This window comes from Amphibalanus amphitrite, unplaced genomic scaffold (genome assembly GCF_019059575.1).
Source record: "Amphibalanus amphitrite isolate SeventyFive unplaced genomic scaffold, NRLGWU_Aamphi_draft 001101F_arrow, whole genome shotgun sequence".
Lineage (NCBI taxonomy): Eukaryota > Metazoa > Arthropoda > Thecostraca > Balanomorpha > Balanidae > Amphibalanus > Amphibalanus amphitrite.
Genome location: NW_024882595.1, coordinates 89,412 through 112,588, shown reverse-complemented (window position 1 = coordinate 112,588; position 23,177 = coordinate 89,412). Strand labels below are relative to the sequence as shown.

Genomic DNA, 23,177 nt, shown 5'->3' with positions numbered 1-23,177 from the left:
AACATTTTCAGCTACTGGCCAATCAGCGCCGAGTCGCTGGCAGAATGGCGTTGTCTTCTGTAAAGTGAACATGGTATTGAATGAGCAGCTTTAGCGGGACCATAATTTGGCGTATAATTCTTTATTTAATTACGTATATTTTAAACATGGAAATAGTATTAATTAAACTATCAATTTGTTACATAAATTTGAATTGCAGATTTTTGACCAGGCCAATCTAAGCAGAAAAATGTTACACAAATTTGAGTGACGTAAGATAGCAAAAATATTTTTCGGCGCATTTGATACGAAAGAGCGAATGTGGCGCGCGCGAGACTACAGTGTGCTCCCGCGCTCGTGCGCTGCGACCGCTGCGACCCGTGAAAGTCATTTTACAGTATTTTACATTTATTTACATTTTCGGAGAGATATTGGTTTTTTGCTGAAAGAGATTTCTAACAAAAGGCAAGTGTTAAGATTGTGTGCATTTCAATTTTTAGGCTAGTTTGGGACGTCGTGTCCTTCACTGCTGTCTGCTTTTAAAGTTGACGAAAGCCGGCCATTCCTGTGGAGGAAGCTGTAAGATTGAGACTGAGACCCATAGGTGGAGAATTGTGACCAGCTGGGGGTGCTCGGGCGCAGCAAATCCGCCGCCGCCTAGCGGTGACCTTGACCCGCGCCGCCCGGCCGCGGCTCCAAAGCCAAGCCGGCGTGGCCGGCGTGGAATTGGGAGAGCTCGAGCACCCCCAGTCCAGCACAATTCTCCACCCGTGCTGAGACCTAACAAAAGGAATTGCTTCTTTTTTTTGTAATTGCATAATCTAAAGAATGTGCATTTTTCTTCTTTAAAACCCAGTCTCTTAAGACTCAAGCTTTAGACTGGAATGCATTCAATTTCAGGATCAAAGGGCTGTTATGATTGCCAGACTCGTGTTACAAAGGCCAAAGTGTCATTAGTGATGTGATCTTGTCATCTTGTCAGTGCAGGGATACTGCAAACTGGACAGTGCATTGCAAATTTACAGTGGTGTGGTGTATAAGTTGTATGATGTGGGGTGGGCCCTTAGTGGTACTGGTACCTAGTCCAAGTCATAAAGCAGGTGTCACTTATTTTTGCAACCAAGGAGAGGTGCTCTACCCAGAGAATAGAGATGCTTCTTTTTAACCAAACCAAAACTAACTTAACCAAACCAAAACTAACCCAACCTAACCTGACCTAACCTAACAACCTGCAACTTAAAGCCTACAACCACCACTACAACCTACATCTCAGGACTTGGTGTGCAGCACCTCCAGCCTCCCTTAACTCCTTGGTTGCACAAACAAAAGTGTGACGCCTTCTTTATGAATACCATGGTACCTACCTACTGTGCTGAACTGCTGTGCTGGTGCAGCAAGCATTATCCAAAAACTCATGCTCTGGGGCATGATGGGCTCAGCCAGCAAAGAATAAACAGTTAAATACAGTTTTGTTATATTAGATATGCAAACTAAAAAAAAAAAATTGGTGTGAAATTCCCAGTTTTGTAACTTGTTTGGTACTGCCTAAGGGTATTTGTTTGGTACTGCCTGATTTGGAGCCAGGGTGTTTTTTTTTGTGGTCCAGTGCAATGTGTCACCCTAGCTGGCTCATCTTGTTAACTGTTGCCAATTGAGCTGAGGTCACATTAGACATTAGCTGGTGTAAAAAAAAATGCACTAGGCCACATTCATCAGTGTGGACATATTTACCAGCCCTCTCATGACTCTCAACAAGATAGCAGTTTTTCCTATAGTGAAAACCTAGCTCTTGTGATAGAAAATACTATAAAAATGGTATTGAACCCAATTCATCATCATCATCATCAAACAATAAGTAAATGTTTGTTTTTAAGGTGGCAATGGATTTTAAAGGAATTTTTACCATGCTGTGCATATGGTTATTTTTAAACTTCTTGATGGTCTGAATCCCAAAACAGGAATAAACATAAGGAAGTTAATTTTGGGCAATCCCTTACAGAGCCTGTGATTTTTAGCAATGCTTTAACTTTCAAACATTGAACATAGTTATTGAATTGTATTATTTTGCATAATATATTATTGAACAATTACTGATACCTATCATACCTGCCAATTTAAGATATCACTGTATTATATTTGTTTCAGACTTAAATGTAGATCAGCCTGTGTCAACAAACATTTGTCGAACCATGTGTATTGCTTGGACATCCAGCGAACATCAACATTGCTTCATTTGTTTTGATTTTGTATTTTGTCATTTCAGGCTTGTGTTGAAGAAAGTTTGTTCTCCAGGCAAACTTTGTGAGCTACCATGGATTTCCTGGAGTACAATGATGCTCTGTATGAACAAAGAGGTGCCATGATGGCCGGAAAACTCCGTGTCACTGACAGTGATGTCGTATTCAAGTATCGGAAATCAGGTAAAACAGAGCAGTTTCCTGGCAAAGAAATTGACCTCCTGAACTGGCAAAGGATGAGTGGTGACTGGGCGCTGCGGATATTTCTAAAAAACGGCGACCTGCATCGGTTCGGTGGATTCAAAGATACAGACCAGGAGAAAATCGCAAAGTTTTTCAAACAAAACTTTGGCAAAGAATTGGCGACAAAGCAGCTGAGCCTCAAGGGCTGGAACTGGGGCGCTGCTGTTTTCAAAGGCAACACGCTAAGCTTTGATGTGGATGACACGACTGCGTTCGAGTTTCCACTCGGCTACGTGTCTGGCTGCACACCAGGCAAGACGGAAGTGACGCTCGAGTTCCACACCAGCGACGACGCGGCTGTCAGCCTGATGGAAATGCGCTTCCACCTGCCGGCGACTGCAGAGAACCCGGACCCGACCGAGGCGTTCCACGACCAGGTGATGAAGAAGGCCAGCGTGGTGACCGCCACCGGCGACGTCCTGGCCATCTTCCGCCAGGTCAACTGCCTCACGCCCCGAGGTCGCTACGACATCGGCATCTACCCCACCTTCGTCAACATGCACGGAAAAACGTACGACTTCAAGGTGCCGATCTCCACGATCCAGCGATTGTTCCTGCTGCCGCATCGCGACGGACGGAAAACCTACTTCGTGTTGGCGCTGGATCCGCCTATCAAGCAGGGCATGACGCGCTACCACTTCCTCATCCTCAGCTTCGAGCTGGATGAAGATGACGAGATGGACCTGGAGCTGCCCATCAGCGACGAAGAACTGCAAACAAAGTATGAGGGGCGCGTTCCGAAGGAACTCAAGGGCCAGAGCTTCGAGGTGATGTCGAAGCTGACCAAAGGGCTGGCCAACAAAAAGCTGACTGTGCCGGGCTCTTTCCGCGGACACTCGGACACGCCAGCGATCGCCTGTTCGTACAAGGCGGCCGCCGGCTACCTGTATCCTCTCGATCGCGGGTTCATGTACATCCACAAGCCGCCGATCTACGTACGACTCGACGATGTGATCAGCGTGAACTTCGCGCGTAGTGGCGGCGGCACCAGGACCTTTGATTTCGAGATTCAGGTCAAGAACGACATTATGCACACGTTCAGCAGCATCGAGAAGGAGGAGTACAGCAACCTGTTCACCTTCGTCCAGGACAAGAAGATCCGGATCAAGAGCAAGGGCGGCATGGAGAAGGGCGCCAACTACGCATCTGAGGATGACGGTGCGGCCGACCCGTACCTGGAGAGGATGAAGCGCGAGGGAGAGGAGCGGGACGAGGATGACTCGGACGAGGACGAATCGACGGACGACGACTTCAACCCGGACGCGGCCGGTGGCTCCGACGTCGCCGAGGAGTTCGAGAGCAACCCGGAGAGCACTGACAGCGAGGGCGGCGAGTCGGACAACTCGGAGAAGAGGGCCAAGCGGCAAAAGAAGAAGGAAAAGAAGGAGAAGAAGGAGCGAAAACGGGCGAGCAGTGCGAAAGAGAAGCCGGCCAAGAGGAAGAAGAAGGACTCGGGTGCACCCAAGCGGCCCATGTCGGCCTACTTCTTATGGCTGAACGAGCACCGTGAACAGATCAAGGAGGAGAATCCGGGCATCTCCATCACGGAGATCAGCAAGAAGGCCGGCGAAATGTGGCGTGAGCTGAAGGACAAGTCAGAGTGGGAGAAGAAGAACCAAGAGGCCAGGGCGAGGTACGAGGAGGAGATGAAGGAATGGAGAGCCTCTGGCGGCGGTGGTGGTGGTGGCGGCGGCGGAGGCGCCTCCAAACCCAAGAGCAGCCCGAAGAAGTCCACTGGTGGCTCGTTAGGCGGCGTCGGATCCGGCTTCAAGAGTAAGGAGTACATCGAGGATTCCTCCTCCAGTGACGACGACGAGAAGCCGGCAAAGCCCAAAGCCAAGCCCGCTGCAGCCAAGGAGAAGGTGAAAACCGAGAAAAAGGAGTCTGAAGACGATGAGGAGGAGGAAGCCGAGTCGACGCCGGCGTCGAGTGACGCTTCCGGCGGCTCGGGAGACGACAGCGACTGAAGAGGAGCTGTCTGTATGCATTATCTGTCTGTAAATTCACGCCAATGTCTCATGTGTAACGCCATGTGTCCTGTATTGTAGAGTGAGCTACAATACACCTATTTTCATCGTCACTGTGTTGATGCTGTTAGTCTGATCGGTAGCACAGGAGACGCGTCAATATCGATGCCAAGGGAGACGGTTGCGAATTTAGTGATAATGTTTTCAAGTATTTGCAATCGCAGGCGGTTACCTTACCACGCTAGTCACTACCCTACTTTACTCTGTCAACTACCTGTACGGAGTAGTTTTATTCCAAAATCAGACCGATGATTATCTCCCCGTTTATGAACTGGCTCATTCAAAGACAGTTGCAGCGGGCATTAGGCGACTATCTGTCGTCACGAATCGTGATATCCATTGAGTCAACGACACCTTGCGAATTGCGAAACAATGCCCTTTCATCGGATTTTAAGTTGTGTTCAATTGTGTCCTTGAGGCGGCTGTGTAGCATGCCGTTGGAATCCGTCCCTCTCTCATTTGAGACCAATCTCCTTGGTCCACTCTCAGCGGCCGGTGCGGTAAAGATGAGCCTTCGAATCCCTCTCCGATCGTCTCGGCACGCCCGCTCGTCTCCGAGCTCGGTCCGTCGGCGCGGGCGGCCGGCACGCCACAGTCGACGGTAAAAAGTCGCCGTGTTGCGGCCGGCCAGTGAAAGTGGGGGCGTGCAGCGGGCATCAGGTGGGCCGGAGCGCGGACATCTGCCGGGTGGGGGCAGCACGGCAGGTACCGGTCACCCGTACACTGGTACCGGCGCGGTACAGTCGTGCGGTACTCCGAGAGCCATCCCGCAGGGACGATAGAAGCGGTTCACCGGATACCCGGAGTTCTGAGGTGGCGCCGCACTGCTCTCAGTGACCGTCCGACTTTCTGCTGACGAAACGGTAAGTGCGGGGCGCGATCGGGTGGGCATCAGGTTCATGGGAGAGATTTGGTGATGGTGCAGGTCCAAGGGTGGGTGGTTGGTGTTTGCTGCAGTTGCGCTGTTTAGCTCTTCAAGCACCATTCCATATATCGTTTAATGTTTATAATTTCAAACGCTATTCGATGCTATTCCGTGCTACCAAACGCTATTCCTCCTTTTTAGCTATCCGATAAAGCATAACGTCAGATTTCAGGTAGGTAACTACTGCTAGAGCACTAACGATCGAGGTCTCGTGCATGCCTACCTGTCGCTTTTTCATCAGTTTTTAGTAGTTACCTGTTTTACAGCGCCCAGCGAATCTTCTAGTCCATCGTCTGCCACCATGAGACCTCGAATGCTGCCGGGGCCGACCTGAGTTAATCCCGTCTGCACCCTGCGTTTCGAACTGGCCAGACGGACATTTTGGGAACAGCCGAGCTATGCGGTAAGTGTGAGCCTGCGACTATCGTGTCAAATATTACCCGAATAATTAGTTTTCTAGCGTCACCTGAATAATGCGTATTGCACGCGATTGTCTCGTCTAAAAAGGTGGCAGAGTTGCACATTTAATAGTGCTTCATTGTCTGATAAGACCTGTCTCCAGTTCATTTGTATTTGGGTTACGCGAATAAGTGATAATTATTTGCCTTTGCCGAAATCAGTCATACCTTGCTTACAAGAACCCGACATAAAGTTACTAACCCTTACCATCTGTCTCACTGGACCCGTGTCTCACCGGCTGTTCTCCGTCCACAGGGCGCCGGTGCAGCAGCTGCTGTTGCGCCGCCGCTGGCTCTCCTTGACGCTCTTCCTCCTGCTGGCGGTGCTGCTACTGCTGCTGACGGCCGGACTTCGGCGTCTGGCCGACCCAGCCGACCGCGCACTCTCCCGACGAGTCGCCATCATCGGGAAGAAGATCCGCTCGCAGCCGGTGGTGAACCGCGCCTCGTTCGACCGTCTGCGGGAGCCGGCCGGGGACTGCCCTCCCGACACGGCGCTCCTGGTACTGGTCACCTCGGCGCTGACCAACTGGGAGCGCCGCCAGGCGGTGCGCGACACGTGGGGCGGCTCGGACCACCTGCGCGTCCACGTGGTGTTTCTTCTCGGAGACGGTGAACCTGACGACACAGAGCTGCTGCGGACGGAGGCCGACCGGCACGGTGACATACTCCAGGAGAACTTCCGAGACTCGTACCACAACCTGACGCTGAAGACGATGGTGGGTCTGCGCTGGGCCGCGGAACGCTGTCCGCAGGCCAAGTTTGTCGTCAAGACGGATGACGATATCTACTGGAACCTGCCGCTGCTGATGTCTCATCTGGATTCACTGAACGAGAACAGATTTATTACAGGTACGGGTCCTCAGCTCTGCCTTTGGCCAGCACCATGTTTTGCCGATATCACTAGTGTTTATGATATTTGTAACGCATATAATCTGATATCGATGCTTGTGCATTATGTGACATCAGCGTTCACGTTTGATTTGAATCAGCACTTAACATTCACCGTGACGTCTTAAGTCTTTACTGTACTCGCATTTATGACTAAACCCCGACCATATGACAATTTCCGGTACCTATATCTGAGCCAGGTCGGTCGGTATATGCGACGCAACAGAGCCATCTTATTACACCTTCTCTGTCTCGTTACAGGGTGCATCAAGCAGCTGTCTGCTCCACCTGCTCTGAGCGCCGACGGCCGACCGGCGCCGCCGGGCCACCCGCAGTTCGCCGCTGGCGCCGGGTACGTCGTCAGCGGGGACCTGGTGGCTGACCTCTACCAGGCGGCGCTGCGCGTACCCCTGCTGCCCGTCGAGGATGTCTTCATCACCGGCTACTGCGCCAAAATGGCACAGGCGTGGCCGCCAAAACATCACACAGGTGGGAGACGTATGGCAATTGTAGTTTCTCAGACCGGTGCTGCTTTTGTTAACGTAAGCATGGAGAACGTCTTGTTGAACTTCGTGCAGAATTTGAATGTGAGCGAGACAGGGCAGGTGTAGAACACTTACATTTGATAGTGCGCTCAAGAGTGCGTTGCGTCCACGCAATACACGTGTCTCTTCATTAACGATTCAGATTACATAGCCTGTCGCAAATGCGACTCATACAGTATCCCATAGTGAATACGAGGTGTGTATGATCCGACCGGGTCCTGTTTTCTCCTTCGTCGGCAGGTTTCAGTTGCGGCGACATTCTGTCTGACGACTGCGACCTGGTGCAGCTGTTTAACGCGCACAAGATCACCCCGGCGAGACAGTACCTCATCTGGGAGAAGTTCTCGACCGAGCCCAACCCGTGCATGGACTTCTGAGGCCGTCCCCGTCGTCGTCTTGTAGAATCGTCGAATGGTGGGTCGAGTCGCGCGGCGTTCGCTTAGCCAGCGGATACGAGGTGCACTGTCCACTGACGCCTCCGGACCGTGTTTTCGGTAGCGTTTTGTAAGCTGCTGTATTGGCTGTGGAATCCCGTGACAGCTGAGGGGTATAAGAGCTATATAAGGGTCAAATGTTCCTTCGGTGATAGTGATGTAGCTACTCTGCCCCTGTTTTGACCAGTGAAGCAGGGTAATGCGAGTCGTTTTTACTAGATTTATCAATGAAATATAAAGGTCGCATATAATGCAATCCGGCATTTACAATGGTAAGAGTTTCATCACAGTAAGCCGCAGATTTTGGTGATGCGGTCTCACCCTGCCACAAACTAGGAGATTGGATGAATCGTGCTTTTAATTTTTATGCATGAGAGCTAAATACTAAAGAAGTAACGTACCTATGAAGCCGATCTCTTGGAAATTCTGCAGCGTTCCAAAACACTTTCGCCAACTGGGCTGGCGAAACGTTCCACACACAACTCTCGCCGCTGAATGCCGGCGTGACCAAACGCCGCATTCATTTCTCCCGTCACCTGTATTGTCTCCCTCCACCCCTGGCACTCGGTACATAACAATACTAACACTGCCGGGCGAGCGCGGGTCGCCGGCGCTCCGCTAGACAGCCAGAGTATAACAAACTACGGTACAAAACTACGCCGTCCGCACGACGCGCAAAATACTGGCAAGCGGCGGCGCATATTGTGATACTCCCGGTATAACATCGGGGACCGAAAACGGCGAGCATCGACACCCTCTCGGGGGCAGATGTGGTTACAAAATGACCAATGACGATACAGAGCCATGTGAACGACGAATCGCAACGGCTGATGCAGATAAAGGATAATAACTGTAATACTAATAAAGTGCGCCGTAACGTGAACACCATCGAATGACGTAACAAGTTCTGTAGACATCACCAAATATGGATAAAACAAGGTCGTGAGCAGCACAGAGCCGCCCCCGGTGCCGTCCGCCGGGTTCGAATAGCTGGGAAGACGGGCTCTGCGATCGCACCGCTCCACGCCGCTTCCTTCGCCGACCTAACGACCGAAGATGGCTCGCAAGCACCGCTGTCGGCCATACAACACACGCGTACTCGTACAGGCTTTGGTCTACGTTAGTCGAACCTCGCACCCGGGCCCTGTTTCACAGCACGACGCTAGAGCCCGCTACGTGTATGGGTGTATCAGGTTTCCATGGAAACATCAACAAACTCGGACGCTCGCAACGCTGCAGCGTCCGATTCTGTTTAGGTGAATTCGTCTCAAACGCCGCACCAATACCGTAGCTAGAGTGGCGCACTGTAGCGTCGTGCCGTGAAACCCGACCCTAGGCGCACCTACAGATTATCTGCCGCGATGAGGTCCACATGTCGCATTTGTCCGCTAGGTGCCAGCACCGCCGAGGTTTCCACTCGATACAAGCTGAACTTCACAACGCGCAAACATGCAACAATGTTTTGTTCAAGTTGAGTTCTCATGCCTCCAAACAATATCTGATGAGCATTATATGTTGCTTAATACTGTCACACAACACCAAAAATAATCAGAAAATAGCCTCAACCAATAAACCGAAGCGGCATTTTGCATCCGCCGCGTACTTTCACATTCGACACCAGTGACAATGTTTGGTTGTAACAAAACGAAAAAGAAAGAGAAGAAAACAACACATCACCGCAATAACATTAACCATTGGGGTTTGTTGAGCAGTCTGATACGCGACTTATTTAACAGTGATATAGTTTTCGATATTAATCAATAATTAAGTCAACCAACGATGACATAAGGTTTCTTTCAGCAATAAGTAACAACCAGCGCTGCTATTCTTCATGAGAAGTAAAAAATGTTATAACATGATTCAACAACAAAAGATCTGATGATTCAATGACAACAAAAAGGCAATAGTTGAACCAACAGCGCTCGTCCACCATGATACCTGCCTGAGAGGCTAATACTACTCGAAACATGTAACAAGATTCTGGCAAGGCACCGCCAACGCTCGAGAACACGCCAGCGACTCACAGCTTTTGATTTTGCCGCCGATGGCCGAAGGAAGCCACGCGCAGGGTAAGTGAACGTTATGCTGCAAATTATTAACACCACGAAAACAGGGAGCACCTGCAGTATGCTTAAATACTCGTCTAAAACGTCCAAGGAAAAACTCAAAACCGACTGACTCAGAAGAAAATGTGAGCCAAGATAAGATACCATCAGATCCGGCAACACACGACGTATGAAAGTGCATTGAAGCGATCACATTCGTTTCGATAGCATTCACGTTAGACAGCTTTCATATTCAAAACCTACAAAATCATGAAGACGGTACGAGACACAGGCACAGATGAGAGACACCTGTTCCGGTTAAAACCTGTCCGGCGACTCTGCCGTGGAGCATACGGTGACCCTGTGGGCTGCGAGGGGGCCCGCGCGGGCCGGCCGGCCGGCGGGGAGGGCGGCCATCAGGTGGCGCGACTGTACTGACGCCGGTGCTTCTCGTCGATACCGGTTAGGTAGTAGGTGCCCGGGAACAGCACGGACGGGTCGCCCTTGGGCTGGTACGGCGCTGCCGACGGAGACGGTGTACAGCGTCAGTGCATGATCATTGCTGCTCGACAGCCAACAGCGATACGATGAACTGCTGACCGACAGCCTCGAGAAGCATTTACTCCTTTTCATCTGCGCTGAGGCTCAAATTGAGAATTATTAAATAAGCGACGTCAGAGACATAAACATTTACGGTACAGCTTCCCATTTTGTCCCTCTGACTGTGAGAGGACGGCATCCCCGGACGAGCGGACTCACCGAGATGGTGGCTCTCCTCCCGCAGCTTCATGGTATCGGCGAACACCTGGGGAGGCACCTTCTGACGCGACTCGAGACGGGACATCACGTCCGAGACGCACGCCAGCTGAAACACGGAACAGAGGGTGAACATACACGGTAGAGTGGGATACGCATACACAGTGCGACAACCGACATCACGTCCGAGATACACGCCAGCTGAAAGGGACATACACGATCACACGCAGTACATAAAGCCATACAAGGAATCAGACATGTGCATGGATCCGAGTGATGGATCTATGATCTCAGTGGATCTCGAAGAAAACTGTAGGTTCGGATCTATGATCCCACCGGATCCGGCGTGAAAAATTTATCATGGATCTATTATCTCACAGGATCTGATGATAAACCAAGAACATGGATCTATAATCTGAGTGGATCCCACCATGCACAGCATTTGAAACCAAGTTTCCAAGTGTTTCTATGTCAATAAGTGCCATAAAACTATGGCTTATGATGTGCCGTCACATAAATCACTAAATAAGAACGGTTGTGAGTTGCAACGAGTGATTTTTTTGGGATTTCTGTGTTGACAAAAAATAAATGAGGATCTATGATCTCACTGGATCTCAAGCAAAAATATGAGACTCGGATCTATGATCTCTACGGATCTCTCGATAAATTTAAGAACTGGATCTATGATCCCGACTGATCCCAGATCAGGATCCGTGGGATCAGATCCCAGATCCATTTTCTCGGATCCACGCACATGTCTGCAAGGAATGTGGTGGGTCATACACGGCACTGATGAGTCATATATACCACGGAGGAGTCACCCACGACACGGAGGAGTCACTTACGGTTACGACACGGAGGAGTCATTACATACGCCTCTATAAATTAAGCTGAAATTCAAAGTGCCATTCAGTGCTATAAAAAAAAAAACGTTTGCGAGGAAAGAAACAAGACAGCATCAAAGAGCGACTGAGTCACGAGTACCACTAACGACAGCGGGAAGCATGATGAGATGTGTAACGTGAATCACAAGAAAAACACCGCAGAAAATAGTACCGCATGCGTGTTGACTTCAGCCGCCCGTCTCTTTTGTTATGCAAATCTCGCTCCATCTCACTGAGGTTCCTTTGCAAGTCTCGCATGTTAATTCTGCACACAGGCGTATGCCACCGTTCACCTTTAGACACCCTTGTGTACGGGCGCCACGAATATACGCCGTGACCTTGTGGCAAGGCGGGGCAAGACCCCGAGACGTTCTCAGTCCGGCAACAAATAGACCCCCTGGCAGGCAAGTCTCAGCTGAAAGCAGTCTAGGAAAAAGGCGGCACGATTGTCGAGGCAGCGCCGACGCGGTGGGGACCCGGAGACGAATGCATTGTGATACCGACCTGTGGTGTGTCGGTACAATACCGACTGTGTTGAGCCCGGCGGGGGTCGGTGGAGGGGCGGCGATAGGAGCCGGGGTCATAGGGTCATCAGACGGGGTCGGGCGACTGTTCAATCGATAGGTCAGGAGGAACTGTCAATGTACGGGAGCAGGGCTAACTCGAGCCTCCAGGCGAGCGTTCTGGCTTTCAAAAGGTGCCTGGTTGGAAGGTAAGCTAAAAAGAAAATCAAGTCGGGAGCACGGACTTGTTAGTCTCCTCTTTCCAAACAGTCAGCTTTGTATGTCAGCTTTATATGTATCATAATTCATAGGGCCTGCAAACGGGTACAGGCTGGGACTCGGGTTTTCATGTCGCCAACAAGCCGACTTGTGCTCATGTGGCCTGAAAATGGGCACGGGGGACGACTCATCCGAGGGCAGTGCATCCAGGAACTCATCACGGCCCTCAGACAAGGACATTTATTCACCAGTGCCTCTAAACGAGAGCCGGCCGGGGCCGTTGTTTCCAGGCGAGAGCCGGAGCTGCTACGGCCTCCTGACGTGTAAACCCCGGCTGCATGATGAACTGGATTTTAGGACGCCTCGGCCACAAAGGCCCTTTGGCACAGACTGCCACAATGTCATAAACTCACCAGTGCCTCGAGGCGGGAGCCGGAGCCGTTGCTGGTGGCCACCCGGATGGAGAACAGAGACGAGGCCAGCCCGGAGCCGTACGAGAACAACGCTATCCGGGTACCAGTCAGCTCGTCGGGCTTCTTACTGAAATCGACAAATACAGGCACTGTGTAAGATATATAAAATATGTCATAAAACCGATTATCACCGGCTACGCTTAACTAAATAAACATTATGCATAATGTTTACATCAGACTGCCGGAAAAGCAACGCCACACAATCAACCCACCCCTAATGCTCTTCACAAAAACAACAACGATTTTTTACAACGAAACAAAAGCAGCACAAATATTGGAGCACGGCTATGTTCAGTACGTTGCGTAAGACCGGTCGCCACCGCTCGCATGAGCACACTCGGTGTTCCTTTCCGCACTAACCCAAGACCCTGTAATAGACACTGACCTGACCAGCAGCGAGACCAGACAGCTGTACAGCGACGGCGTGTACATGTTGCCCACGTTGGAGGCCAGCAGTAGCGACGGCCGCGTCTTCTTCTCGAACTGTTCGCGACTGCGCTCCATGAAGGCCTTCTCCACGTCGCGGTCAAAGTAGCTCTCTTCTAGGGTCTTACCTCTGCAGGAGAGGTTATTTGCATTAAGTTTATCTACTTAATAAATTATCATAGTAATACTAACTATGCCCTGAAAACCATGTAGAATTCAAGCCCAATTAACGAACGAACAAAAGAAGAAGGGCTCGCAATAACTATGAAAAATGAATGAATGAATGAATGAATGAATGAATGAATGAATGAATGAATGAATGAATGAATGAATGAATGAATGAATGACCATACAAAATCAGCAAATCATTCAGAGCAGTTAAGTCCATAAAACATTCAAATAAATAGCGCGCACACACGTGTTTATATTTAAGAATATTCGTGTTCCCGAACGTCTGTGGCCCCTCGCGACACTGACCTGAGCTCCTCGAGGCCGGGGTACTTTTCGGCTACGGTGGCGTCATCGGCCTGCAGGAAGTCGTTGAAGACCAGGCGGGCCAGCGACTTCTGCACCAGCTTGCCGAACGGCGAGTGGAAGAGCACGGCGTCGAATGAGTCGACCGTCACCGGGCTGCCACCTGGAGACACAAAGAGCATGGATGAACTGTGAGAACTCTGCCTTTTAAGCCGCTAAAACAACTTGCCATTTATTTATCTTCAATCGACAACTTAAAGGTTAAGCTAAACTTACAGGAGCACTGCATTCATCACAAACAAATCGCTAAATCATCGTGGGTGAAATCGTCCACCTGGTAAAGCCGTATGAAGCCTGGGTGTGGAAAGACACCCAGCTGCGATTACCGGATGCACCGCCTTTCCGACGAGCTAAATCATCAGTAAAATAGGATTTCCGTCTCGACATACATAGCTGTGCGAGTATTCCATTCATACATTCGTCAGAAAAAAAATACATCGCGGTGAAGGTCCACCTGCATAAAGGTGTAGCATAAAGGTGTCGTAAGGTTATTACAAGGGAAGGGAATAAGTTATATCGAATTGAATTGGGGATACAAACAGAACCATGAAAGTGCGACACTTTTCCGGATGTTCCTTTCGCGATAATAATGATACTTGGATTTCGTTCTTCCCACATTACCGTTGGCACCCAGAGGTCAGTTCGTGCTTCGGATATCTCAATAACTTCAACTTGTACGTCAACCGAGTCTGTTTGCAATGTCACAATCGTCCTGGCTGTTTCGAGCCATCTGTTGGAACATTGACAAAATGCAGGACACGCGGTACTGAGCGTTTCAATTGTGCAACACGCAGGGATGCGGAGCCGTGGAAATTTCAGACGGCTCCGGCTCCGGCTCCGGCTCCGGAGAAAAAAATCGGCTCCGACTCCGGCTCCGGCTCCGGTTGAAATGCCATGGCGGCTCCGGCTCCGGCTCCGAGTAAAATGATCCGGCTCCGGCGGCTCCGGCTCCGGCTTCTACTCAGTATTTCCCCTATGCGATCAATTAAATACGGGTGGAAGAAAAAAGGCGATGGGATTGGTACACGTTGCTTCTGTATTTGTATAACAAGGCTATTTTGAATACCACATTGTTTTACGTCTTATACTGTCAAACCGAACTAGGTAAATAATTGTTTCCTCTTAAGAAAAGGAGCCGGAGTCGCCCCCTTTTTTGACGGCTCCGGCTCCAGCTCCGGCTCCGGGCTATATTGTTTCACGGCTCCGGCTCCGGCTCCGGCTCCGGGCAAAATATGCCGGCTCCGGCGGCTCCGGTTCCGGCTCCGGCTCCGGCTCCGCATCCCTGGCAACACGCCGTTTGACATTCTTCTCCACGTCGCGGATGAACGACCCTGTCAAACCGTTTGTTTCCACACGGGTCCGCAGAAGATAACGGTAGTATATGTTCATCGAACCGCGCACGTCACCGCTGTTGACGTGACGCGGACGCAACAGCTGTTGACGAAACGCGCACGTCAGCGGTCCTATCGCCGGCGGGATAGCGGAGCTGCGTGTGTATCGGACGTTTTTGGACACCGATCAACTATGCTTTATAAAACGCTAGTGAAATAAGATGTGAATATGGTAGGTCAATGGGATTACATTCACGGCGACAATCAGCATGGTGTCGGGTTCATACAGTTGTAACAAGACCTTTTATCCTAAGTCGATCCAAACCTTGGATAAATCAAGCAGCTGAGAGTGAAGTTCGTGACCACATTTTTGTCGTAGACACATGCTCAGCTCAAGCCATCTATCAAACCCACAGATCTTTACGTGCCCGTCCCTCCACCGCAACTCCGTGCGCACATACGTGGCCGGACGGTGGTAGCAGTTAGAACTGCCGGGGGCGAGTGGCCCGTTACTGCGACCACAGCGGTCGGGAGGGACGAGGGGAGCGCTGACGGCTCGCTGTGTGTGTGTGTGCTGTGTGCCGTGAGCCGTCCAGCTGCGATATCTGAAGCCATCAGCCACCACCAGCGCACGGGTTAAATACCGGCGGAGGTAGGTTGGCTCGACCGACGGATGAAAGGGCGGACGAAGAAACAAAAAGTGAATGAACGGAGACGGGGCCAATGGATGGACGCTAATTAACCAAATAACTCTTTAAATAACAAGCACAAAGAAAGGGCAGAGGACAGCGACAAACGAATAAGGGTAGCGATTCTAATACGGCTGAACAGGAACGTCCGCTGGCCTGCGGCGGAGGTCTGACCGGACGGAACTGACTCATGTGGGGGCATGGCCGCGGGTAGATAACCCTCCAGTCGACGACTCCGCACCAGCAGTCGGATGTGACTCGACAGACGGACGTTATATAAAGCACAGTACCGCCGAGATAACAACGCCGTATGGACACAATCACCGCAGCGGGACAGGCCCCGCTGAACCACCAGCTAACAGCGGAAAGTGCCGACCCATTCCGACAAACAACATACCACCGAGTGAGCCAGCCGCCGCGAAGGAATTACCACGCAACCACTAGCAAGGCAGCCAACTCGCCAGAGTAGAAACAAAATCGTGGGAGCTCCTTCCTCAGTCATCTCGGTGACTTTTGGTGGCCTTAAGTGACCCCAGTAACTCATCTGTGGCCCCCGCGCGCCACCCATCGCTCCGATCCGGGCCTCTCCTCACCCGAGGCGGCCGGTGGAATATCGCGGGGCGGGTCGCACCGTGCTAACCCCGCCTCAGGCAAGGTTAGTGAACCGCGATCGGCCCGATGATATGCGACGCAGGCACGCTGTGAGTTGGCTGGAGAAGCGAAACGCCAGCGTAGTATGGTAATTTCTGAGCGGTCGCTGGGCGGTCGGGTAGCAATTGAGAGTACGGAAAAACGACAATAAAGCAATTTCCCAAGTGAACGAAAAGATTCACGAGTGATTGCAACATAAGCAAGCACTAAACAAACATGAACAAACAGATACACCGTCATACGAAGGCTCCGCCAACGCGAAAGGCAGCTTGCATGCATAGGTATTGCATAGGATCCATATGGAAGCAAGTAACAAATGAAATAAAACATGCAGCAATAAAGTGAATTTATACAATTCTTGACATGGATCTTGAAAGAGAAAAAATAACTTTTCTCACCATATTCAAAGCCTATTTATTATACCCAACATTGACGGGGAAATTGTCGCTTTCACATCGGAACGATTAGGGGATAAATGACATCTTCAATTGGTTGTGCCAATCGCGTTCAATTTAGTGCGATAGATTTTATTTTCAGCTGCGGTGGATCTTACTCCTTTCTCTGTCTCAAAATGTCAAAGCGGAATGTGATAAAAGGTCGGCGTCAGTGTTTATACCACATCACGGTAGCGAAGCAATGCCGATCAGTGCCGTGTACATTGGCCGATATATTGCAGCGTGCTGGTAAAAAGTAAATTGCTCTCTACTCTCTAGCAGGAGCCGCCCGCGGAGAGGGGCTCAGCCGGAGCGGGACTAGCCTGGTCGGGCGGCGGCCTTCTGCCGGTAGCGCCGGTAGCACTGGTCCAGCGCACCCAGGTAGCTCTGGATGCTCAGTCGTCCATCCACCACCGGGTACTCTGAACTCAGGTCCGGCTTGTAAAAGTCGTACGCGTGCTGCATGTGACTCGACCGCAGACCTGGAACAGGACCGCCGTCATGGTCATGTAGCTGAAAATAGAGATATTGGTTGTCACACTGGCCTTGTGGCTTAATGGCTTACCATTACAAATGTCATAGCAAATGCTCAGTTCGTTAATATGGTATTGCAAACAACCAGTCAATGTCAAATCAAGTGAGCGATCATTAATAAGCACTAGGGCCGATTACTACATCCCAGTAATGTGGCAACGTGAAACAGAAATAACTTACGGACAAATATACCGTGCAAATTCTTCCAAACATCACGTAAGAAAATGATTGCAAGGGCACCCCATGGTAGATCATCACTCAAGATTCGCTGCAATTGTTATCTGTAGCTGGCTGGCTCTGAGCCCACCCCTCCCCAATCGTCAAAATCCCACTCACCTCTCTCCACGACGAGCGGGGCGTGCGGGCCGACCAGCATGGCCACGGCCCCGGCGCCGCCGGTGGGGCGCGCGCTGCCGCTGGCGTACACGGCAATATCGCCACAGACGACCAGCGCCAGACGTCCGTCCCACGACGACGACTCGACCCAGTTGAGCGCATTGAACAGCGCCGCCGTGCCGCCGTAGCAGGCGTTGGTGGTGTCGACGCCCTCGACATCGGTCTCGGCGCCGGCCGGGAACAGCTGCATCAGTACCGATTTGACCGACTTGGACTTGTCGACCAGCGTCTCGGTGCCGACCTCCAGACGGCCGATGGACGAGTACTCTGACGGCGCGGTGCGGCACCGGTTACAGCCAGATCATAGTGCGAAACCGGCAGCGGTAGGACTAACTAGTAGCCCGATCTATTCATAGATAAACAGAACATAAAACCAGGCCACAATCGAAGAATGTAGAACAAAAATCGGCCACAAAACGCTATTTTAACGGGCATTTCGGAAAAAATCGGCCGTAAAACATTACCAAATGATTCTATCCCTAGCAATCGACAAGTAAAATTTCATTCTCAAATTGTGGAGTAGAGATAATCGGTTCATATAACACCGAATGCTCCAGTGTGCTGTGCTTACCGGTGCCTGTCTTCTGCATCAGGTTATGCACCACCGTCATACAGAGTGAGTTGATATCCTCCAGGTCCGAGCAGAAGCCCATTCGCTTCTGGCCGAGCCCGATAGTGTACTTTCCGGCCGAAACTCCGTCAAACGCCTCCAGTTCTGAAAACCGCGATAGAAAGGAGTGAGTAAATTTACGTCATAGGCGGCAGTCATCAGTGTCGACTACCAACCTCAAAATGAACAGGCAATATCGCGATGGCGTGAAACCAACCAGCTATAGGTACGTAACACTGGTCATAGGCACATCATGTTGTAATGACAGCTTGTTGAGCTTAGAGGGACAGATTCATAGCATAGGTACGAACATTTTTGTTGCATGCTAAAATGCTAAAATGATAAGAAATAATAAAATGGCATACATAAACCACTTAACCGGAACAAAACAGTGGCTTATAGAAAGGAAAGGGCAATAAGTAACAAAATCTTACCTTCTTGGTCGACGTATTGAGACGGAAAGTATATTTCCATGGCGAGGATGCCGACATTTTCCGGCCAAGTTCTCTTCTCCGACGCCATTGTTTCAATCCTGCAACAAACAATCCATAAATTTCAGTTAGTATTGCGGGGAGGTCATAGTCTTCCAGCAATCGACGGGCTGGATAATAAATATCGAACCAACTGAGAATGTCGGTGAATAAAACATCGCCTCCATTGCACCGTCCATATCGCATGCCGCTCACATCCACCCACCACACTGTCAGAGCCGGTTCACGCGACTGACATCCCGGCCCGAAACCGCCGCCATCCCGAGTGACCTTGAGGCGGTGCCACGCCCCCAGCCGGCTTGACGTCACGGCGACGTCGGAGGCCGCCCCTTGGCACCGCCACCGATGAATGGAGATGTCACCGGACACTGTGCCTCGTGACCGAGCGCGAGCCTGCCCGCATAGCGGCGGGGCGGCAAACGGGGTGGGCGCCTCAGCTGCCCAGCGATGCTTTGACTTTTAAAAATGAGCAGCTTAAGGTTGGAAAGAAATAGGCTGTTAAGCAAAATAGATAAATGTTAAAAGAGTGCACTCTGATACACAAAACAAAAATCATTTATAGGCATGGTATGGAAGTAAAAATGCAATCTATAAAAGCTAATTGTGTCCACAAAAGAGATACAAGAAAGATATATTATTTTGGTGTCTATGCCAAAATTACATTAAAAAGTTAAATAGGGGAGATCCGTGTAAGACGCCCAGGGTCGGTAAGAGGCCCCATCGCTTTTTTTACCAAACCAATAATGTTATTTATTTTTTAATGTTCTTGTAAAGCAGAAGCCCTCTTGAAACAACAACTCACGAAACCTGAGGTATCAGGTGCGTCGTAGCGACTTTTGGTAAGCCTGTTTCTGTTTTTGCCCCTTTACTTGCTAGATATATGCATCTTTATCACCCTTATATATCTGAAAAAACAATGGCTATCAAATGCAATCTTATCTCATCGAAATTGTCACATGTTAGCTTCAGAATAGACCATGTTCTGGTGCGCTGCAAATGTCTCATAAACCATAAATATTGTGACGTTAAAACACTGCATTTTTTTTAAGAGGCCCTCCCTTCGAGGATGATAAAACGCCCCCCGATAAAAAAACGTCCCCGAAGCTAAAACGCCTGCACCTGCGGCAGGCGTGGCATTCTTTTTTCAAGGAGTTTGTTTTTGTTTCTTTTTTCTGTTTCTTTTCTTAGAGGTAATAGGTACAATTTTCGTTGGTCATCAGCGTTTGGTTGTGCTAGTTTTCGCATTGTTCGAGCGCTTTGGAAGTGTTATTGGTTTCGATAACACCGTATTTGCTTAGCTTTTCGAAATAAAAGGCCTTGCAGCTGTGTTCGCAAAGCGTCTTTTACAAGTCGACTTGCCTTGTTAAACGCCCGAGGGGATGGGGGCGTCTTACCATACCCATAGTGTAAGAGGCCCTTTTGCAACTTTTTCCAAAATGTTAAAGTTTACGGTTTGTGTACCCCCTAGATTCATTTTGAATGCAAATATGTATGGGAAAATGATGCATGCTCACAGCGCATGCACACGTTAGCTCTTAAATATTATCAGTTGTCTAAAAATAGCAACTGAGCTTAAGGGGGGGCCTCCTGCACCACTCTCCCCTACCAATGTCTAGTGTTCACTTCCAACATCAGCCTTTTTTATGAAACTAGTAGGCAACTTCATCAGAATCAGGTTTCATAATTGTCTTCAATCTGCTTAGTAAATTAATGAACAAAAAAGATATACACAATGAAAGACAACATCCCCAAACACTAGCAGAGCCTGCAAAAACTTGGGGTTCTTTTCTGAAATTCTGAGACTGCTAATGATAATGTATTTGGAGTCTGGGTTAGAACAGTTGTAATGTGCTAATGCTATAGCATTTAGCTGTCTGCCCAGGACTGCAAAGGGTGGTCATTTTGATCTTGATGAGACCTTGATGAAGAAGGGGCACTCAGCTGGTCAGTGGTATGTGAAGGTTTAACACAGTAGGAGTAGTGTTGGCATATTGTATGGAGCAGTGCAAACCTAAATATCTAAGTGGTATCCATTTCCTGTACTGAACCTCTGCACTGGAGAAATAGCATGCTACAAATTATATAAAAGTAAGTGATCAAATCCCAGTTTGGTGAGGGCTGGTGCAGATTTCCACCATAATTGGTATGGACTGTTGAACCTGCTATGGATTTGTCACCCTTACTGCCTGCTGGTGCAGATCACTCCCTCTCTTGCAATGTTTTGAAATTCAGGACAGTCACTGTCCCAAATTCAATGCCTTGAAATCAGGGATGAATAAGCACTATCAAGTATCAAGTTCAATACACTTATTGGCAATTTAAGGTTGCATCAACGACCAACTACAAGACACATACCTCTTCAACAAGGAGCTTAGAACAGAAGCCATTATCATAAAATAAAAATGATGCTAACCACAATGTCTGTTCCTCAATCTCATTCTGAGCCGATTCACAGCTAAAAAAGGAAGCAGCCAGGAGATACATTTACATCAACACATGTGAAGTTTTGAAATAAAAAGAAGCTGTTTGTCTCTCTTGGTTTTTATTGCAGCCTATGAGTTATGACTCAATTTCAATTTTATTTCATAATTACGACGAGGTACCTATCTTTTGTGGCCTTCCAAATGTCTATATCTAGTTATTATTTAACCAGCCAAATCAGTCGGGCACACTGTGGTATTTCCGATCCATTTATGGAAACGTTTCCATTTTTGGAACAATGTTCCAAAAATGGATACGCCGTTTCCAAAAATAGAAACGGTCTGTTCCATAAATGGAGACGCTGTGTGCATCGCTACCTTTAAAGCAAACTGGGCATTGATTGGTGCAATTTGGCATGTGCAGGATGCCACCAATCGACAGCCAGCATTCTAATTTATGTTCCTGTTCTCCGACTTTCCGATCAGAAAACCGAAAGTTGACAAACGAGGCGTTGCTTATAACATGTCGACGTGATAAAAAAATTCACACGTTTTTCTAATCGAAAATAATAACATTTATGAATGTTTTGAACAAAAAATAACGTTTTTAACAGACTACTGAAAGACTGGCCCATTGATTGGAACAACCACATCACCGGGAACTTCAGTTTTTCATTCATTTTCACGCTGCATTTTCCGGTGTACCAGCGGCCTGGTGGTCGTCAATCTTTGATTAAATCGCATGAAAGTTGTTGCAAAGCCCTATTTGGAGACTTAAGTGGGCATTTTATGATATTTCAAATGTGATGAATATGATCGTAGGCTCGGAGCAACGTAAATCTCCGTGCAAATACGTAAAAAGCAGGATGGAAATAAGGTCTGCACCATCGTCACACCAAATACCGTTGTATTCTGACGATGAATTTATTCATTCTAGCTCATGTGCAACATTGATATTAATTTTATATATTGAAATGATATCTACGCTTTATGTATTGCCCACTTTGGACCACATCTGTCCAGTAGTTTCTGGGAAATCTTAGTTTTAGTTGACTTTTGAATGTGCTCAAGTTGCGGCGCGTAATGTATTATTATCGAACCCGACGTCCAAGTTAACTGCCGAGAGCCGAGATGCTAAACCAGTCCCAAAACATCAAATTTTTAGTTGCATGTGAATTTTAAAAACACATTTAAGCTAAGTTTGCACACATTTGAACTTCAGCGTTTCTATTTTTGGAACATCGGCGTTTCCATTTTTGGAAACTAAGTCTCCATAAATGGATACGATTCAGGAGCATTTTAAAGACGTGAATTTGAATGCATACGACAGCTTTCCATGCAAGAAGACAAGTGCTTTTGGTGTATCTGAGCTTGTTTTACACGAAACAGTTGTTATACATCAAATCCAGCCACCCTTGGCAAGAAAATATGTGCGGAGATGTTAGCGTTTCTATTTATGGAACGAGCGTTTCCATTTTTGGAACAGAAGAGTAGTCAAAATTGGAAACGTTTCCAATAATAGAAACGTCTCCATAAATGAAACGGAGATACCACAGTGCGCCCGACTGAAATGTGCAATAGCATAAAATAATGAAATAACTGTTTGCCCACTTTCTTAAATCGAAAAATAGCCTACACTGACACAGACAGATTTCAACAAAATTGCACAATGCACACTTGCACAATTACAAAATATACCTATCTTTACTTTGGAAAACGTTCCTTCTTCAACTGCTGTCAAGGTTGCACCAGAAGTTGGGACGCCTTGAGTTGGAGCCGCAGGGCAACCCAATCGCACGCGGTCCACCTCCACGCTCGACTCAACCCACAAGAAAATGAGAAGGGAAGGTTACAACGCATGCCATATTACAACTGAGTACTCATATACCTGCTCTGTAATTCGGCGTTTCCGAAAACGCATCCTATTTGACCAATGAACTACCGAGTTATGCAATTATGAACGCTAGTTGCTAGGTAATATCAAATAAGCACTTGCACATGATTATATAAACACAAGAGTAAACATCTTATGCGTCACCATT

General features: G+C 48.9%; 3 protein-coding genes across 12 annotated transcripts; 2 read left to right on the top strand and 1 right to left on the bottom strand.

The window, feature by feature from the left end:
- Positions 1-282: 282 nt before the first annotated feature.
- LOC122370126 (FACT complex subunit Ssrp1-like) lies at positions 283-4,539 on the top strand. Of its 4 annotated transcripts, none has more exons than XM_043345412.1 (2): positions 283-359; positions 2,243-4,539. In XM_043345412.1, exon 2 carries the CDS (start codon positions 2,291-2,293, stop codon positions 4,424-4,426), a length of 2,136 nt encoding a protein of 711 aa, XP_043201347.1. In that variant the 5' UTR covers positions 283-359; positions 2,243-2,290; the 3' UTR covers positions 4,427-4,539. The 4 variants fall into 4 exon arrangements, with proteins under 4 accessions (XP_043201347.1, XP_043201348.1, XP_043201346.1 ...); XM_043345413.1 differs by having other exon boundaries at positions 294-444; XM_043345411.1 differs by having other exon boundaries at positions 325-558.
- A 177-nt stretch (positions 4,540-4,716) lies between these two features.
- On the top strand, positions 4,717-8,079 carry LOC122370127 (beta-1,3-galactosyltransferase 1-like). The gene is made up of 5 exons (XM_043345415.1): positions 4,717-5,349; positions 5,678-5,814; positions 6,126-6,721; positions 7,022-7,249; positions 7,546-8,079. The coding sequence occupies exons 2-5, from the start codon at positions 5,810-5,812 to the stop codon at positions 7,680-7,682; spliced, it is 966 nt and encodes a 321-aa protein (XP_043201350.1). The 5' UTR covers positions 4,717-5,349; positions 5,678-5,809; the 3' UTR covers positions 7,683-8,079.
- Positions 8,080-8,258: 179 nt separating this feature from the next.
- LOC122370130 (hydroxymethylglutaryl-CoA synthase 1-like) lies at positions 8,259-23,132 on the bottom strand. Of its 7 annotated transcripts, none has more exons than XM_043345425.1 (10): positions 23,024-23,132; positions 18,659-18,756; positions 18,186-18,329; positions 17,555-17,881; positions 17,008-17,166; positions 13,523-13,682; positions 13,005-13,175; positions 12,560-12,686; positions 10,544-10,649; positions 8,259-10,304 (listed from the first exon to the last, which is right to left on the bottom strand). In XM_043345425.1, exons 2-10 carry the CDS (start codon positions 18,744-18,746, stop codon positions 10,201-10,203), a joined length of 1,386 nt encoding a protein of 461 aa, XP_043201360.1. In that variant the 5' UTR covers positions 18,747-18,756; positions 23,024-23,132; the 3' UTR covers positions 8,259-10,200. The 7 variants fall into 7 exon arrangements, with proteins under 7 accessions (XP_043201360.1, XP_043201361.1, XP_043201356.1 ...); XM_043345426.1 differs by lacking the exon at positions 23,024-23,132 and adding an exon at positions 22,834-22,991; XM_043345421.1 differs by lacking the exon at positions 23,024-23,132 and adding an exon at positions 22,838-22,991.
- Positions 23,133-23,177: the final 45 nt, after the last annotated feature.

Coding starts and splice junctions, on each gene's coding strand:
- LOC122370127 (XM_043345415.1), top strand. Junction 6,722..7,021: donor CGAGAACAGATTTATTACAG/GTACGGGTCCTC, acceptor GTCTCGTTACAG/GGTGCATCAAGCAGCTGTCT. Junction 7,250..7,545: donor GCCGCCAAAACATCACACAG/GTGGGAGACGTA, acceptor CTTCGTCGGCAG/GTTTCAGTTGCGGCGACATT.
- LOC122370130 (XM_043345423.1), bottom strand. Junction 17,882..18,185: donor GATGCAGAAGACAGGCACCG/GTAAGCACAGCA, acceptor CCGCGCCGTCAG/AGTACTCGTCCATCGGCCGT. Junction 12,687..13,004: donor CTGGTCTCGCTGCTGGTCAG/GTCAGTGTCTAT, acceptor TGTCGATTTCAG/TAAGAAGCCCGACGAGCTGA.
- LOC122370126 (XM_043345412.1), top strand. CDS start 2,291: ATGGATTTCCTGGAGTACAATGATGCTCTGTATGAACAAAGAGGTGCC.